Genomic DNA, 20,222 nt, shown 5'->3' on the forward strand with positions numbered 1-20,222 from the left:
TCTTCTGGGATTTTTATGGTTTCAGATCTCACATTTAGGTCTTTAATCCATTTCAATTTATTTTTGTGTACAGTGTAAGAAAGTGGTCCAGTTTCATTCTTTTGCATGTTGCTGTCCAGTTTTCCCAGCACCATTTGTTAAAGAAACTATCTTTTTCCCATTGGACATTCTCTCCTTCTTTGTCAAAAATTAACTGGCCATATAATTGTGGGTTTATTTCTAGGTTTTCTATTTTGTTCCATTGATCTGAGTCTATTTTTGTGCTGTTACCTTACTGTTTTGATTACTATAGCTTTGTAGTATAACTTAAAGTCTGGAATTGTGATACTTCCAAGTTTTTGTTTTCTTTTTCAATATTACTCTGACTATTCAGAGTCTTTCACGTTTCCATACAAATTTTAGGATTATTTGCCCTGTAATTTTCTGTGAAAAATGCTGTTGGTACCTTGATAGGGATTGCACTGAATGTGTAGATTGCTTTGGGTAGTATAGACATGTTAATAATATTTGTTCTTCTAATCCATGAGCACAGAATGTCTTTGCATTCCTTTCTGTCATCTTCGGTTTCTTTCATCAGTGTTTTGAGTTTTTAGAGTATAGGTCTTTCATCTCTTTGGTTAGGTTAATTCCTAGGTATCTAACTATTTTTGGTGCAACTGTAAATGAGGTTGTTTTCTTAATTTATCTTTCTGCTGCTTCATTATTGGTGTATAGAAATGCAACCGGTTTCTGTATATTAATTTTGTATCCTGTGACTTTATTGAATTTATCAGTTCTAGCAGTTTTTTATGCAGTCTTTTGGGTTTTCTATATAGAGTATCATGTCATCTGCAAATAGTGAAAGTTTTACTTCTTCCTTACCAATTTGGATGCCTTTTATTTCTTTTTGTTGTCTGTGCTGGCTAGGACTTCCAGTACTATGTTGAATAAAAGTGGTGAGAGTGGACATCCCGGTCTTGTTCCTGATCTTAGAGGAAAATCTCTCAGTTTTTTCCCATAAAGGATAACATTTGCTGTGGATTTTTCACATATGGCCTTTGTTATGTTGAGATATGTTCCCTCTAGATCTACTTTTTTGAACGTTTTTATTATGAATGGGTGTTGTACTATGTCAAATGATTTTTCTGCATCCATTGAAATGACCATATGGTTCTTATCCTTTCTCTTATTGATGTGATGTATCAAGTTGATTGATTTGTGAATACTGAACCAGCCTTTCATCCCAGGAATAAATCCCACTCGGTTGTGGTAAATTATTTTTTCATGTGTGGCTTCTATTTGCTAATATTTTGTTGAGGATTTCTGCATCTGTGTTCATCAGAGATATTGGCCTGTAGTTCTCTTTTTTGTGTGTGGTGTCGTTATCTGGTTTTGGTATGAAGGTAATGCTGGCCTTCAAGAATGAATTTGAAAGTTTTCCTTCCTTTTCTATTTTTTGGTATAGTTTGAAAAGAATAGGTATTAACTCTTCTTTAAATGTTTGGTAGAATTTGCCAGTGAAGCTATCTGATACTAGACTTTTAGCTTTTGGAATTTTTTGATTACTGATTCAATTTGTTTGCTAGTTATCAATCTGTTCAAAATTTCTGTTTCTTCCCGGTTCAGTTTTGGTAGGTTAAATGTTGCTAGGAGTTCATCCATTTCTTCCAGGTTGTCCAGTTTGTTAGCATATAGTTTTTCATAAGATTCTCTTATTATTGTTTGTATTCTGTGGTATCAGTTGTTATCTTCCCTCTCTCATTTGTGATTTTGTTTGAGTACTTTCTCTTTTTCTCTTGATAAGTCTGGCTAGAGGTTTATCAATTTTATTGATTTTTTTTAAAGAACTAGCTCCTGGTTTCATTCATCTGTTCTAGTGGGTTTGTTTTTTTAGCTTCCATATCATTTATTTTTTTTCTAATCTTTATTATTTCCTTCTTTCTGTTGATTTTGTCCATTGTTCTTTTTCTAGCTCCTTTAGCTGTAATGTTAGGTTGTTTATTTGAGATATTTCTTGCTTCTTTAGGTAGACCAGTATTGCTACAAACTTCCCTCTTAGAGCCACTTTTGCTGTATCCCAAAGGTTTTGAAGCATTGTGTTTTCTCTTTTTCTTCTTTCTTTCTTTCTTTTCTTTTTTTTTTTGTTCTTTTGTTTCCAAGTAATTTTTAATTTCTTCTTTGGTTTCTTGATTGACTCATTCATTGTTTAGTAGCATGTTATTTAACCCCCATGCATAGGTGGTCTTTCCAAATTATTTCTGTGGTTGACTTCTAGTTTCATAGCATTGTGGTCAGAAAAGATGCGGGGTAAGAATTCAATCTTTTTGAATTTGTTGGAGCTTGTTTTGTGGCCTAATATATGATCTATTCTGGAGAATGTTCCATGTGCACCTGAAAAGAATGTCTATTCTGCTGTTTTAGGATGGAATGTTCTGAATGTATCTGTGAAATCCATCTGCTCCAGTGTGTCATTCAAAGCCATTGTTTCCTTGTTGATTTTCTGTTTAGATGATTTGTGTTTTGATATAAGTAGGATGTTAAAGTCCCCTACTATTATTATATTATCATCAATTAGTTCCTTTATGTTTGTTATTAACCATTTATGTATTCGGGTGCTCCCATGTTGGGTACATAAATGTTTACAATTGTTATATCTTTTTGTTGGATTGTCACCTTTATTATGATATAGTGTCTTTCTTTGTCTTTTGTTAAACTATTTGTTTTAAAGTTTACTTTGTCCAATATAAGTATTGCTAGTCCAGCTTTCTTCTGACACCCATTTAAATGATAGATGTTTCTCCATCCCCTCACTTTCAATCTGCAGGTGTCTTTAGGTCTAAATGAGTCTCTTATAGGCAGCATATTGATGGGTCTGCTTTTTTCTCCATTCTGTCACAATGTGTTTTGATAGTGTGCATTTAGTCCATTTACATTCAAAGTAATTTTTATAGATATACTTATTGCCATTCTATATTACCTGTTCCATGGTTGTTTCTGAAGATTTTCTTTGATCCTTTGTCTTTCTCTCTTTCGTGGTTTGCTGGTTTTCTTTGGTGATATATTTAGACTTCTTTCTCTTTATTCCTTGTATATATATTAGTGGTTTTGTATATTGTTATATACAAACTTATCCGCTTACAGTAGTCTGTATTAAAATGAACCTCTTCTCCTCCCCATGTTTCAGGTATATGGTGTCATGTTTTACAACCCTTTGTTTTGTGGGTCCTTGACTGATACTTTACAAAAAATATTCATTTTTACTGGGTTTTTGTTTGTTTCCTTCCTTCATACTCCCACTTATGGTCTTTCTTTTCCACTCAAAGAGTCCTCCCTTCAATATTTCTTGCAGGGCTGGTTTATTGATCACAAACTCTTTAGTTTTTATTTGTCTGGGAAATTCTTTATCTCTCCTTCTATTTTGAATGATAGCCTTGCTGGTTAGAGAATTCTTGGCTGCACATTTTTCCCATGCAGCACTGTGACTATATCATGCCACTTCCTTCTGGCTTGGAAAGTTTCTGTTAAAAAAATCCCATGATAGCCTTAAGGGGTTTTCCCTTGTATGTAATTGTCTTTTTTTCTCTTGCTTCTTTAATTTTTTTTTTATCACTTTATTTGCCATTTTTGTCACAATATATCTTGGTGTGGATCTGCTTCTGTTGATTTTGTTGGGGGTTCTTTGTGTCTCCTGGGTCTGGGTATATGTTTCCTTCCCAGACAGGGAAATTTTTAGCTATCATTACTTCAAATAAATTTTCTGCCTCCTTTTTCTCTCTTCTTCTGTGACTTCCGTAACGCCGTTATTATGTTTGATGGAGTCACTGAGTTCCCTAACTCTATTCTCATTTTGCATAACATTCGTTTTTTTTTTTTCTTTCTTATAGTAATCGTTTGATTACTTTCCATTAGTCTGACCTCTAGGTCATTAATGTGTTCCTCTGCTTCTTCCATCCTGCTGTTCATTCCATCAAGTGTGTTTTTTATTTCACTTATTGAGCCCTTTATCTCTGCCATGTTATTTCTTATCTCTGTGTTAAGGCTCTCACTGATGCCTTCTACTCCTTTCTCAAGTACAGCAAGTATCTTTATGATCACTACTTTAAATTCTCTCTCAGCCATGTTACTTATATCTATTTCACTTAGATCTCTGGCCATGGCCTTGTCCTATTCTTTCATTCGGGACAAGTTCCTCTGTCTTCTCATTTTGTCTAAGTCTCTGTGCCTATGTTAGGAAAGTCAGTTACATCTTCTGTTCTTGAGGGTAATGGCCTTATAAAGAAGAGGTCCTGTAGTGCCCTACTTGTAGTATCCCCTATTTTCCAGGGCCTGGCACTTAATGGGAGTATCTCCAATGTGCACTGCATGCATGTGCTCTGCTGTTGTGCCCTGGCTGCTTTATCTTTCAGACCAGTCATCTGCAGAGGCTCTCTTTGCCTGTTGTGGGCAGTGTTTGGTCCCTGGCCTGAATGTGGTGCTTTTCAACTAGGTGTGCTCTGGCCTGCTTGTGAAATGAGACACGCTGCCACGGTCGCTGGAACCTAGGCTCCGCAAAGCTCCTGCATCTGGAGATGCAGTGTTGGCAGGATTTTGGCTGACCTTCGGCAGGTAGGGGCCTGCCATTCTGGGACCAAGGCAAACATGACTGGGAAGGGTAGTTCCACTGGAGTGGGCGTGGGTGGGGGTAGGGAACAGGGCTTGGGTAAGCAAGTTAAGTAGTGTCTGCCCTGCAGTGGTTCCCACAGGTGGCGCTGTGCTTATGCTGAGGGGCAGGAGAGGGAAATGGCAGCTGCGAGTTCCTTTTTCCTGGAGGGGTCTCTGTGAATGCTGACTCTTTGGCACATATTCTGACATGAGCAAATAGCCTCTCCACTGGGTGCCCCAGGTGCTCTTTGGATCACTGTTTCCACATTGTATGCCCACAAGATTGCCCTGCCTTCTCTCCAAGAGCAATCCCAATGCCACCAGGCTCTCCCTAAGCCTGCTGACCTCTAGAACTCCAGGTTGTAAGCCCCATTAGTTGCCAGAACTCACGAAATTCAAAATTCAGTTCCTCTCACTTTCCAAGCCAATTGCTATGGGGATTCATTTCTCCATTGTGCTCCCCAGCATGCGTTAGTCTGTCTCTTACCCTTCTCGGTGACCATGGCTCCCCCCGCCCAAACTGCAATGGCCATGATCCATTTCTCTCCCAAACTGTTTTTGTACTTCCTACCTTCTTTGATGTGGCCTCTTCTCTACTTTTAGTTGTGGAGTTTGTTCTGCAAGTCTTTGGGCCAATTTCTGGGTATTTAGCATGATTTGATAGCTATCTACTTGATTCATGGGATGAGGCAAGCCTAGGGTCCTCCTATTATGACACCATATTCTTCTCCATTTTCTGCTTTTTCCAATTCTTACTTCATATTTTTCCACTGAAGACTTTTTCACACTGATTTGAAAATGCAACTTGTATATAAGAGATGGTAGTATGTGTCACCTGTTGTAGAAATTCCCTAACACTAAGCCTTTTAATTTGATTTAATATCTTTTGAAATAAAGATTATTTTGATGGACTCTGTTCTTTCTACATTTCCTTTATGATCTCTTCCTCTTATTTCATAGTTAGAAAGACATTATCCAATTATACATCAAATATTACTTCTTTTCATTTACTATAAAGTCTATAATCTTAACAAGTCTGTTTCTAATTCTGCTTACTCCACTGATCCATCTAATTGATGGCCTTGTAGCTTTATCAACACAAGCTGACCCCAAATTAAGTCCTGAAAATGGGCAACCACTTATTTTCCATGAACAAATCAACAAGGAGTTAGCTGTGCAGGTGAGAAGGCACAGAGGTCTTTGGAAAACAATAACCTGGGTGCTGACAGAAGTACCAGAGCTGCTCTGGAAAGGAACAGAGGTTACAGAATTAAACACATGTATGGAAATGATTCCTGGAAGGGCAGAGAAAAAGGGGGGGGGGCACATTTTTCCTTGGCTACATTATGTGCTCTGAGGAGCTGCTCTGACACTATTTGTGTTCTATCATGGGCTATGGCTCCTGGAAAAGAAGTATGTGCCTGCTTGCGTGGGGCAAGTAGAGGATGCTACTAATCATATTATAGGTTTTTCCAGGCTCCAACTAAAATACAGAACCAGTACAGATATTCTTTTCTACCATAGCCTAAGTGATTAAGGGCCACTAACAAGCTAATCTAGAGTTAGGTTGTCAGGGAAAACTGAAGTATATCCTCTAGAGGAATTTAAAATCAAGATAAAGTTAGCACTTGCTTGATGGTTTAAGCAATGTCTAAGTGTGGCCTCTCACATTCACCAAGAATCTGAAGAACATATACCATTTAGAGACCTATAAAGCACCATTGATTTAGAGGCAGTGTATTTTTAAAATGGCACCTGGCCATAGCCCTCAGCATGGCAGATAGTGGTGTACTGGTGATACTTAGGTGAGCCTTTCTTCACATGACTATATCTATACAGTGCATTCTTTCCCAGGTTTGTTGTAGTGTAATGCCCAAAGAGGTACAAGAACATTTAAGAAGTTTGGAACATGTGAACTCAATATTAAGTTACAACATAGTACTTCATAAGATTAGATATGTCTAGGTAAATTCAAAATATGATTTTTCTTAATGACAGCTTTTTCTCCATCTCAATTTAGCCAGAAATTCTTTCCCTCAGCACAAATTGTATATTAATATATCTTGTTTTAATAATAGGAGCTAATAACAAGATATTGGTTATAATCAACACATATTTACCAAATATTCCCAATACTAAACTTAAAAAAAATTTTTTTAAATGAAGAAATTCACCTCCCTCAATGAGAACATAAGAGTCAGAAAAAAGGAAGCAGAAGTAAAAATAACCCTCCCATGCCTTTTAACTCCAGCTCACTGCATCCAAACTCCAACTTGTCAGGTGTGCCTGGTGGGTAAACATGGAGGTAAGGGAAATAAGAAAAGGAATAAGGAGAGCAGAGAACCAGGTTGAATTTGATTAAAAGTTCAGTAAGTTTTGTGGCTTTGCTAGAAAGATTAAGAGGAGGCATTTGGAAGAGGTTCTCGACTGCAATGCTTAGAAGTACAGACAGAAGAAAAAGAAGATACTGGAAGAGACTCAGCACAGTATAAGATTCCCTGCAAAAGTCTGGAGAACAGTAAGGAGCCACCGGTGAACTAGCTCAACAACTCCCAACTATGCTGGGTTTAGTGTCTATGCACCGTGCTTCAAGATTTTATTGATGCTAAGATGATAATGGCAAGAGGGTCCAATTTTTTTTAAGTGTATCTCATCACTGTACTGGACCTGTATTATGCCTTAGTAAAAGAACTACTCAATTTTATTAGTTATAGTTAAAAACTACCAATGAGAATAAATATTTCAGAAAAAAGAAGAAATGGATTGCTTAAATGCATAGGTTAAAATATTTCTGACTTGCTTTTTAAGAAAACTGATATAAAATAGATTTTAAAATGTGTAATTGTGTACCTGTTTTCCCCCTATTGCAAAAGCAACACCTTAAAAGCAGATATTTTAAAAAAGCTATTCCATCAATTTGGTAGGCCCTGCCATTGAAAATATACCCATTAAGAAAAAAAGAAAAAAAAAACCTTCTTTCTCATCATTGAAGGAAATAACTAATTTTTTACTTGGAACTATTCATATTAAGGGTCATAAAGCAGGTGAAATGCTCCGCACAGTGTCCATTGTAAGTGTTCAATAAACTCTTATTATCATTATTTTATTATAGAGTAGTGGATTCTGAGATACTACCATCTTTGGGAATTTGGACTTCACATGACTTAATGCTAATGTCCTGTTCACATTTCAAGTGGAAAAGCTTACCTCTTGCAAATGAGATTCCTTTTTCTTTGCAGACAAATTTAAATGTTTATCAAGAATAGAATAGTACTTTTCACTCTCCTTGTCAAACTTCTTCTTTCCATCCTAGGAGATGACAATAACAACAAAACATTCTAATTCGAGAATAAAACTGATTTTTTAACATTCCTATCAAATGTCCAATACAAGTATTTAATAAGATTTAGTGAGCTCCAACTATGTACAAAACTTGATGGAGTAGGAAAAAGGATGTGAAACAATTCATTTGAATAAATAATCAAATATGTATTCAAATGTATTTAAATAGTCTCAAAGAAGTTCATAGAACTACAGTATGGAGGGAAGCAGGCTGGCTACAGTAGAATCCCTCTGAGAACTTTATAACTGACTCAACAGGAGATTCTGATCTAGTAAGTCTGAGATAGGACCAAGAGAAAATGTCTCATTTATGCTTTTTGGTGGTGTTGATGAGTTTACATATGACTGGTTTAGAGAACTGCTCACTCAGACTCTTTCAGGGAATCATTATTTCCCAGATACAAAAATATACCTGATACTTCAAACAATTCATTCTTGATGGGGGAAAAACAGACTTCTAAAAGCTGGTAGCATGAAATAATTAAATAAGATGTTTCAAAGTCAAACCAAAAAGATTAGCAACATCTGTATCATACACTCATCATAACTTTAATAGCAGACCTTTGATTATCCCTAAAATTGTGTTGTTTTGTAGAGAAACTGTAACCAGGCTGGCCTTTTGTGGAAGAGGGGGACAGCTTTACCTTTCATCCTGTGGCACACTCTTATACAAATGCAAATGGAATAAAATCCTAAAGGGGATAAGACTCAACCGGGCATATAATCTTCTCCAACTATAAATGTTATCCACCAGGTAAGGGTTTTTTTGTTTTGTTTTGGTTTGGTTTTTGGAAGATTTATTTACTTATTTGAGAGAGAGAGAGTGCAAGTGGGATGAGCAGAGGCAGGGGGGAGAGAATCTCAAGCAGACGCTGTACTGAGCACAGAGACTGACATGGGGCTCAATCTCACGACCCCTGAGAAAATGACCTGAGCCAAAACCAAAAGTCGGATGCTCAACCAACTGTGCCACCCAGGAGCCCCCAACCAGGTTTTTTTCCCCCCCCACTTATGAGTCCATATGAAATAAATACTAGGCAATCAAACTCATAAACTTCATTAGCCAAAGAAGTACTCTTACTTGCTTTTATTTCAGTGTTTCTGGAAGTGCAATGCTTGGGCCACTTTAATGAGAGTCAAGTATTTTTAAGCCTACTCAAAATGTAGATTCCTATTTCCCTCATCCAGAGATTCAGGAATTATTATTTTTAACAAGCTCTATGATTATTATGCATAATGCTTTACTTCATTATTTGCTTAAGTATTCAAAAGAGTTTAATAAAAAATAATAGATTCACAGCAGCACATACTAAAATTGGAACAATACAAAGAAGATTAGCATGGCTTCTGTGCAAGGATGACATGCAAATTCATGAAGTGTGCCATGCTTTGGGGGAGTAGGAGATAACAAGCTTCCAGTTATGGAATAAATTAAGTCATAGGGATGAAAGGTACAGCATAGGTCTATAGTCAATGGTACCAAATAACTGTTGTAACAAAATACCTGGGTGAACATTTCACCATTTGCTCAGTGGAGCTTACTTTTTACTCTGGCATTTCATGCCCATAATTGATCTGCCCAATCAACCTTTCAAAAAGGCTCTCTCATTAGCACTTTTGAGCTCCTTTTCTTTTTTCTCTCCAGGCCATCTCTCCTTTGACATAAATGCTTGTTTCTTCCAATTTCCACATATTCCAGTTACAACCACTTTTAGCATCCAACGCATACAGGCCTCATTCACAAGTCCCTTCAATCAACTCTCTCTCCCTTTTGAAATGCTCATAGAGCATTATACATGTGTTTCTTATGGTGCTCATGTTTGACACTGTAGCAGAGAAATTCATGTATATACTGTATCTTCTTTAAAACAATATTTGAGAGAGTGCTCAATAACTATTTAATGAAAGAGTGAAATTTGTCCTCTTATTACACTGGCACCACAGTCCCTCACAGATATTCCATTTGTTTAAAACAACAACAATGACAATGACAATATCCATGATACCAGGGACAATTCCACACAAATAGCTTAACTCAATCCCAAAGTGCACAAATACTGGGGGGGGGGGGCGGGGGCAACCAGTCGCATAGTACACAAAACTGACTCACTTTCATCTTATGCTAAGGGGCTTAAAATTTCTTGCTATGCATAGAAGAAACTGGTTAAAGACGAAGAGAACACAGCTGTGGTGACAACAGTAGTATCTTTGTTTTCAGTCAGTGTTTGATGGCATTTTTGGAAACATTAATTCAGTGCCAACATGTCAGCATTCCTGGGAATACAAAAATCATCCCCAGAGCACTTCCTGGACTCTTATTCAAACCCTGGTACCTCACACCACCAAGCCAGCAAAAAAGATCTACTCAAAGATCCCAATGATGTAGAAAACAAAACACACTCTGATCTAGCATAAATTAAAGAACTGGGTAGGCCACATGAAGGACAACTATAATGTGGGGAAGCACGTTCTTGAAAACAAAGAGCATTTCTCCTTGAAATTTGCATCCGTTCCAAAAGCCATGATATACTCCTCATATAAGCCAAGTCTCATTTGGACTTAGTAACTTAACACCATATAGCTACCTCTTAACTTTTGTGTTACATGTTCTGGATATCAAGCTAAGAATCTGCTCTGAAACAAATGCTGTAGACGGAAGGGAAAAATAATCCATGAATCTCTACTAAACGCTGTACATGATTCCTGTCTTATTGTCACAGCATGATTCAAAAAAAGGAGACAACATTACAGTGTTATATTTTCTATAAATCCAGTTAAGGGCATTTGAACTAGGTAACCATTTAAAATGAAGTCATATATATGTATGTATATATGTGTGATGTTTGTACATATGTGAGTATATGTATCATAAAATTTTAAAGGAGATCATCCAAAATAGCAAATTAGTCCCCAAACCCAATTTTAGCTGGCAAAAGTGTAAGATAAGTTCTGGGTCTGCAATCAATCCACTTTCCAAATGACACTACATTTACGCTAAGCACAGTGGTCATATTATATCTTAGCTTCTAAGATAAGCAACTGTGGTTGTGCCACACCCTCACTTTACACAGTAAAGTAAGGAATGGGAAGAAAACTCCAAGTGTCAATTTTACTCCAAATTTGTACATAGCAAAAAAAAAAAAAGAAGTCAAATAATTATAAAAACTATAGGTCTACTGTGCAGATAAAAAATCATGAAATTATACATAATTGTTAAAAGAAGGCCAAACCAGTCCCTTCCACTGACCACAAGAGGGTACCAAAGATGAAGAACAGATTCTACCACAACATTTAGGAAATAACAAACAGAAGTTCTCAAAATGTTACCTAATTTCATTTTTTTCTATAGTAGACCACTGCAAAGTTTTGTTTAAACAACTGTCAGCAAGCTTTATGTTAATGTTACCATGATATAAATTATTAAAAATAAAAAGTTAAAAAATATTTTCTATATTTCTTTTTTAAAAATGGAGCACAAAGGGCACCTAGGTGTCTTAGTCAGTTAAGCACTGACTCTTGATTTCAGCTCAGGTCATGATCTCAGGGTGTGAGATCGAGCCCTACATCGGGCTCCACACTGGGCATGGAGCCTGCTTAAGATTCTCTCTCTCCCTCTGCTCCTCCCCACCCTGCTCTCACTCTTTCTCTCAATAAAAGAAAAAAAAGGGACTACATATTTAGGATTTATACATCAGATTTTAAGACTATTTCAATGTTATAATTACTGTGAAATTTCCCATACAACTATTTATGTCATTGCATCAGTATAGCCATTAGCTAATAAACAGTTTGCATATATTTTGAAAAAAATCCTTCAAGTGAATGCATAGCAGTAGAAATAATAATAGAAAGAATAATAATTAAAACAAATAGCTAAATTTCTAATTCAAAAATATGTGGAATTCTTATAAACTGGCACTGTGCTAGGCATTGAGAGGATAAGTTATACCAATCCTGGCTAGACTTCTTCCTCTGATGGCTGGGTTTATTCACTGATTAGAATGGCAGCCCAGGGTGACATCACCACCTCTAAGACCCAAAGTGCCAGATCCTAGGATACTCCAACCACATGCTGCGTAGGAGTTTCCTAAGGCCCAAGAGATTCCTGGTAACGACAAACCCAGGTTATTGAGAATCTTAGTATAGCTTACACAGCAATGTCCCTCCTGTAGTGACCAAGTCCTTCCCCCTCAATCTGCTGAAACATAGGCATTTCAAAAGGTCTCCTTTCTGAGTAGTTGTAACACAATAATTGCCACATCTCCCCCAATTCCAATTACCCCACCGCTACCACTACCAGGTGATCAGACTCATAAGAACCAAGGATTTCATATTTGCCTTTATGAAGAACTTCTATAAACTGGAATGATAAAACAGAAATAGATATGAAGGATATGAAGGCATAAGAGACAGAAGAGGAAGGTCCAAATGGTAACAAGCATATGAAGATTTGTTAAAACTCATTAGTAATTAAGAAAAAAGCAAATTAAAATATTGGGCCATCACATTATATCAGATATTGGCAAGAGTCAGAAGGTTGAATAATGCTACATGTTGAGTGCATGTGGAGATACAGGAACCTTTATATATTACAGGTGGAATAGTATGGCAGTGCAGCCTTTCTAAAGAGAGATGTTGCACTACTAAGAGGCCCTAAGAACACAGAAGAGTCCATAAAGAAACACAAATGAGGATATGCATTTGTGGGGATAGGAAGATAGCCAGTGTATTCATTAATGGACATAAAATGAACTTGATGAAGACCATGGAGTGCTAGGCAAAAGTTAAAAGGAAATATTAAATGTTGACAGATCTTAAAACACAATTCTGAGTTAAAAAACACAAAGCAGGCAAGTAACACTAAATCATTTACGTAAATTAAAAAGCCATGTATACAAAATGGTAACAATTTTACAAAAACATACATATTAAACTCATAAGAATGGCTATTGTGTAAGGAAGAAAATGAGAATGAGGTATGAGTAAATGAATAAAACAAGAGAGTGCTGTGAACTAAAGGACAATAGATGAGAGAAGGAAATTAAGAAATTAATCAGGAAACCCAACATCTAACTGACAGAATTACTGAAGAAGAAAGTGTCAGGAGAAAATTACCTAAAAAATAATAGATGAAAATTTCTAAGAAATTTCTGAGAAAAAAAATTTTCCATATTAAAATGTCACAGTATGTACAAAGCACAATAAATGAGAAAATACCCATAAGACATATCATCATAAAATATTACAAAGCCATGGATAAAAGTGAAAACCTAAAAACAGAGGTCAAATAAAAATTATCAGAAATCAGAACAATAACAAATCCACAACATCATCATAGGAAATTAAAAAATAAAATGGCAATGCATTCAAAATTCTGAGGAATAATTAATCCTAATCCAAATTTACTATATCCAGTCAAAATGGCACTCTAGGTTTGAAGGTAGAATAAAATATTTACAAACATATTCAAAAATTTTATGCATGTACCATTTCTCAAAAAGATACTGAGGGATGTGCTCCACTAAAATGAAGGAATAAACCAAAAACCAAAACATAGGATCTAGGAAAATGGCTCAAACAGACAGAGGGAATTCCCAGGATTAAAATAATATGAACTTCCATGAAAACAGATGGACTAGTAAACCTATGAAAGTAGCCAATTAAGATGAGAGTTTCAGGGGGAATGTCTCTTTAAAAGTAAATAAATAGAACAAAGGTATCTGAGGTATTCAAACATAGTAAGATATGTTTTGCAATTATGTTTGTGCATTTGAGAAGAGAGAATTTTATGTTGATTTTACAAGCAAGACGATTATTAACTCTAGGAAATACATAAACATGCAGAAAAGGAAATGTAATCATAGAACTTGGTATGGCTTACCTATGAACAATAATTTCATTATTATATAAACATTGACCATGAGTTTTAAAAAAAATATGAGCATGTATTTGGAGAATGGCGAGCAGAAATATATATGGAGTAGCAGTGGTTGTGGTCCTATAAAAGTGTGTTATATTCATGTTCCACTGTAGGTAAATTAATAATGTCTAAAATTAAAGCAAAATATATAAGTGAGCTTATTGTTTAGGAAAATGGAAATTAATGTAAAATAATAGTTTAAAGAATTAGAAGTGCTTGACTTTGGGGAACAGAACTTTAGAGCAGAGAGATGGGGTAGGAAGCTGATGTATTTTATAATTTATCAACCTTTGTACATTATTACATTTTTAAAAACTTTGTATACCTTCAATAAAAATTAAATTTAGTCTAAAAATGTGAGAGGAAAAAGAGAACTAACTTACAGAATGGGAATATATAGAATATGTAGAAAGAGGTACAGAAATATAAATGTTAGAAGGGTACTAAGAAAGGGATAGAAATTAGAATATAGGGAAGAGAAAGTTTTCTGTGGGTATGATGGAACTTGCTCACAAATTAGTTTTTTATGAATTCATTAATTTGAGCCTTTATGAAATCCCCATTTTGCAACCGGTACTGTTACTCAGGCTGACCAAAGCTGAGAAGAAAACTGAAAAAATGGACCAATCTTTCTTAAGTGACTACAAAGTGGTAGTTTGCATACCAGAGCTCCACATGCAAACCCTATAAGGTAAAAGTATCCTCATTTCACAAACATGAAAACATTACCAGAGAAGAAAAGCTATCTGAATGAGATCACAGAGTTTATAATAGAATGGATAACCAAACTCAATTGCCTAGCTCCAAAGCCTATGTTATTTACACGGTAAAATGCAGCCTGGAGAAGCCTGAAAATTCAAACGAAAAATTCACTTTAACGCCTTTCTCCTTAAAGAAAAGGGGGGGGATGTGCATAGGGAAGGAGGCAGAGGAAATTAAGAGAGTAGAGAGGACTTCTGGTTTCTGGTCCAGGGTGTAAGGAGCTCAGCTGCTACTGCCCTGTCCTAAGAAGTAAAAAAGCTGAACAAACTGAAAGATTAATAAATCGTCTGAGAGGTAAAAATTCCAGGGGGCCCACTCATACAGCTTCCTCCCACCTCCCCACACACAATTTTGTTAGTCTTACCTCTAGGAGCTCAAGGAAATTCTCACAGTCAAGAATAGAGAAAAATTCCCTCCTGCTGCCTACAGTGTGCCTACTTCTCCATAGAAGTAACCATTTTAAAATATGCCAGAGCAGTCTATTCTTGAGAGAAACTATTTTACTAGTGCCTACATATTAGTGCTTTCTTTTTCTTTTTTTTTCCTAGATTTTTTATTTAGTCATTTGAAAGAGAGTGGGCACATATGAGCCAGAGCAGAAGCAAGGGGGAGGGTCAGAGAGAGAGGGAGAAGCAGACTCTGCACTGAGCAGGGAGCCTGATGCAAGGCTTGATCCCAGGATCCCAGGATCATGACCTGAGCCGAAGGCAGCCACTTAACTGACTAAACCACCCAGGTACCCCCATATTAGCACTTTCAATCAGAGCCTAACAGACCTGGGGGAAGGCAAATGTCCAACTCCAGCCCCCTCTAGCCATTCTGTCTCATCTAAAGGGGAGAAGAAAGGAGTGGGAAGGCAAACTGAGAGGCACTGGTAAAGTTCACAGTCCAGGAGCATGGGTTCACCAGTTCTAGGACCTCGGAATGCTTCTCCTCCTCCTCACACTCACTACTAACATTACTAAGGCCTCGTTCCTTTTACCACATACATCACGCCCAGTTATCAAGAAAAGGTTGTAAGACATACTAAGAGGCAAAATAGGGTTTGAAGAGGCAAAACAAGTATTAGAAACAGAGTCAGATATGTTAGCAGAAATGTTAGCATTCATTAGACCAAAAGTTTTTTTGTTTGTTTGTTTGTTTGTTTTAATTTGAGCTAAGGGCTCAAAAGGAAAAGTAGATAACATGCAGGAACAGATGAGTAATGTAAGTGGAGATGGAAATTCTAAGAAGGAATGACAAATGCTTGAGATAAAAAACACCGTTAAAGAAATGAAGAATGTCTTTGAAAGGCTCATTAGTAAACTGGATATGGCTAAGCAAAGAAGCTTAAATGTTTATCAACAGAAATTTCCAAAACTGAAAAGCAGAGAGAGAGAAAAAAAAAGGCCAAGAACAAACAAACACCCGAACATCTAAGAATTGTGGGAAAACTATAAAAGGAAGCAACAGAAGAAATAAGCAATAGTTGAAGCAATGACTGAGAATTTTCCTAAATTAATATCGGACACCAAACCACAGATCTAGAAAATTCAGAACCAAGTAGGTGAAGTGCCCAGGAAAACTATACCTACACATTACACATTCAAGCTGCAGAAAATCAAAGATAAAGAAAAAAATCTTGAAAGAAACCAGAGGAAAAATACCTTACTTATAGAGGGGCAGAGATGGGAATTTCAACCAGCTTCTTCTCAGAAAGCATGTAGATAAACGAACAAACAAACAAAAAAGAGTAGAATGAAAAATTTAAAGCACAGGGGGAAACTATCCTGACCAATCTAGTTTTCTGCATCCTGTGAAATTCTTCTTCAGAAGTCCAGGCAAAATAAAGACTTTCTCAAACAACAAAAACAGGAAAATTTGTTGCCAGTAGACACAACTTGTAAGAAATGTTAAAAGTTCTTCAGGGAGAAGGAAAATGATATAGTCAAAAACTGGGATATATACAAAGAAAGAAGAAGCGTCACAAAAGGAATAAGGGAAGATAAAATAAAAACTTATTTTTCTTATTCTTAATTGAGCTATTAACAACTTCAAAATAACAGCATCAACAGTGTATTCAATTCTGTATGCTTATATAAATGCTTATGTATAAGTGAAAGGAAGGACAGCAATGGTACAGGGACAGGAGGGAGGAATTAGCAGTCTTTTGTTATTATGAGGTATTTGCACTACCTATGAAGCAGTATAGCATTATTTGAAAGTGGATTTGGATTAGTTGTAAATATATATTGAAAATTCTGAAGCAGCTGATGAGGGAACAGAAGGCAAGCTGAGGACAAAGCAGAAACTGACACCCAGCAACCCCCCCCTCCTTGGGATGTATGTGACATTCCTCTGGCACTCCTGGCTGCCCTAAAGGACAAAGAAATAGTTAACCTATAGATACCACAATCCTGCAAGACTTAAGTCTCCCTCAGTTTTACAAATGTCTTTAGCAGTTTACAAGAACGAAGCATTTCTATCAATAACCTAGCTTCCAGAAGGGAATGTAGATACAATTAAATGCCCTTATAATCTGCAGCCTCCGGGAAGTTCCCAACTATCTTCATGTTAATGCCTTGCTAGAGGGCAAAACCACCTCAACTTGACAATGGCAAGGCCTCCAGTATCTTGTGAATCTTCTTTAACATATGAAAGCATTTCTCAACCTCCTTTTTTCCTTACCTTCCCCCAACCCCATAGTATATAATCAGCCACCTCTCACAACCCCCGTGCAGCAGCTCTTTCTGCCCACAGGTCCTGTCCCCATGCTTTAATAAACCACCATTTTTGCACCAAAGATGCCTCAAGAATTCTTTCTTGGTCGTCGGCTCCGGACTCCACCCCACTGAACCTCACGTATATTCCCCGACCTCATCACAACCACTAAAAAAAGGTTTAAGGAATGTATAATCAATAAGCTAAGAAAGGAAAGAAAATGAAATAATATAAAATACTCAGTTAAAACCAGAAAAGGCAGAAAAAGAAGGGAAGACAAAAACAGAAACAAAGAACAAGAGCAACAAATGGAAGATAAAAATTACGGTAGATATTAATCCAACTCTACGAACAATCACTTTGAGTATCAATGTGCTAAATACACAGATTAAAACACAGATTGTTATAGTGGATCAAAAAAACACCAAGACTCAATTACATGTTGTTTGTAAGAAGCCAACTTTAAATATAAAGACATATGCATTAAAAGTATAGGAATAGGGAAAGATATACCCTGCTAATACTAATCAAAAGATAATAGGAGTAGCTATATTAATTTCAGACAGAGCAGACTTCAAAGCAAAAAAAATTACCAGGGATAAGGAAAGACTAACATAATGACAAGCCAGTTCTTCCAAAAAAACATAACAATTCTTAATGTGTATGCACTTAACAGAAAAGCATCAAAATATGGGAGGCAAAAACTGGTAGAACTTCAAGGAAAATAGGTGAATCCACTATCATATTTGGAGACTTCAACACACATCTATTAGAAATGGACAGGTTCAGCAAGCAGAAAAATTAGTGAGACAGTGAAACTCAACAGCACCATCAGTTGACTGGATATAATAGACATCCAAAGACCACTTCATTCAACAACAGCAGAATACACATTCTTCTCAAGCTCACACATGGAACAGTTCTCAAGACAGCCTACATTCTGGGCTATAAAACACATCTTAGCATATTTAAAAGAATAGAAATCATAAACTGTCTGTTCTCAGACCACAGTGGAATTAAACTAGAAATCAATGACAAAAAGATAGCTGGGGGGAAAAAATCACAGAATACTTAGAGATTAAACAATACACTCCTAAATGATATGTGGCTAAAAGAAATCTCAAAAGAGATTTTAAAATAATTTGAACTAGATGGAAACACAACTTACTGAAACTTGTGGGATGCAACAAAGGCAGTGTTTAGAGGGAAATTTATAGCACTGAGAAACAGTAAAGGGAACGAATGGATGAAACAGGGACAAAGGGAAGGAAGGGGATGAAAGACAAGAAGAGTAGGAAGCAGAGGAGGTACTTATGTTACTTTAGACCTCGGGAGAGGAAGAACACTGTTGAAAGTTTTTGATGGTTTTCAATTGTCGATCTTCTCTGACTGTGGGAAGACAGGGAAGATTGGAATCAGGAGGATGGATAGTCTCCGGTGCAGCTGTAATCTCATGGGCTCTGGCATGACACGATGGATAAAACTAAGGTTACACAACTCTGCATAGAAGGCAGGATATTTGGAAAATTACATTCGGTAAATTTAGGGATTTCCTAACTAAAGGTAACCCAAATCTTTTCTTCATGCCAGCAATGAAATTTCTGTTTTTTTTTTTTTTGGATGACAAAGGCCTTAAAGAAATAAAAATCTAAGTCACAAAATTCAAAAAGCACTGAAAATATGGAAGGAAAAACAAACATGGAGAGACAAGACCATGACAAAAAATGCTTATGACAAGCACTACATCCAACTGAAAAAGGAGATGAAAACCATAACAAGTAGAAATTCATTTATATAAATATAAATACTTTTTAGTCCCAAAATCCTAGAAAATAGAGCCTGAGTCAAAGCTTGCCTGCTCTAAGCTTGCGCGCAATTCTTATTAAGCAAGAGTGAGGAAAATAGGAAAGACAGACATGGAAAGAAGGATGGAAAATAGAAGTACTTATTACTGAACTAACCACAAAAGCAGGAGGAAACACAGCCAGATGCTAGGTAATATGGTGCACCTCTATTCAGGTTTTATAAAACCAACACACCTCAGGACATTTCTAGGCAAGATTTATCTGCCAGTTCCATCTCATACTTGACCAAAATGCACTCCACTACAATAGGAACTCTCCTGCACTTCAGATTGTCGGTCACCTGGCCCCTCCAGCAGTTATAGGAGAGGCCAGGGCCCAGGGCCCATAGTCTCACTCCGTCAAGTCTAGATGTAGTGAGAAGAGCTACTCAGCCTGTGCACCAGAGCTGTGGTCACTCCCATCGTGGCAGGGTGATGGGAGCAGGGCTGGAGCCAGGCCCTGACCAGGTGTGAGGGACAGAGGTGACAATCCTAGACCAGGGTTACCAACTGAGCAAGCTCTAAGGGCCTGGGAAAGGCTTAAACTGTGCCTAATACCAATAAATACACTCTTGAGATGTAGATAAAAGATAATCCCTTTACTGAGTATACGATCTTCATGATTTTTTGATAATGAAAATACATTTTTAAAAAGGCATTTGCAGACTTATTCACAATCTTGCTCTCTTGAGTCAATTCTGTATACTTACCTATCATAGAGCTTTCTCAAAATCAGCATCACAGCACAATTGCTTAGTTTTAACATTTAAAGGAAAATGACCCCTACTTCCCTGCCCAAACCATTTCAGTGCCTAGGTTACTGTCACAGAAACAGCTATATAAACCAAAGCTAGGAACTGCCCTTTCCTTTCGACAAAGCTCCATCCTTTTTCCACAGTAATAGAAACCCTATATTGTAGCAGGGCACAAAGCTGCCAAGAGTGAAGAGTATATTTCCTAATCTCCTTGCAATGAGATGTGTCCACATGACTAAGTTTTTATCAATCAGTATGGCTGTAAGCATTTGGTGGCAGC

General features: G+C 36.8%; 1 protein-coding gene and 1 pseudogene across 1 annotated transcript in view; one reads left to right on the top strand and one right to left on the bottom strand.

Annotated features, from left to right (window-relative positions):
* Positions 1 to 20,222, bottom strand: part of ARHGAP42 (Rho GTPase activating protein 42) — a 320,488-nt gene that overhangs the window by 111,288 nt on the left and 188,978 nt on the right. The window contains exon 5 of the mRNA XM_008688390.2: positions 7,828 to 7,929. Within this exon, the coding sequence (XP_008686612.1) occupies positions 7,828 to 7,929 (102 nt within the window). The remainder of the gene's footprint in view (positions 1 to 7,827; positions 7,930 to 20,222) is intronic.
* Positions 9,254 to 9,354, top strand: LOC121102982 (annotated as a pseudogene).

The sequence above is a fragment of the Ursus maritimus genome, unplaced genomic scaffold (assembly GCF_017311325.1).
Source record: "Ursus maritimus isolate PB19 unplaced genomic scaffold, ASM1731132v1 scaffold_16, whole genome shotgun sequence".
NCBI lineage: Eukaryota > Metazoa > Chordata > Mammalia > Carnivora > Ursidae > Ursus > Ursus maritimus.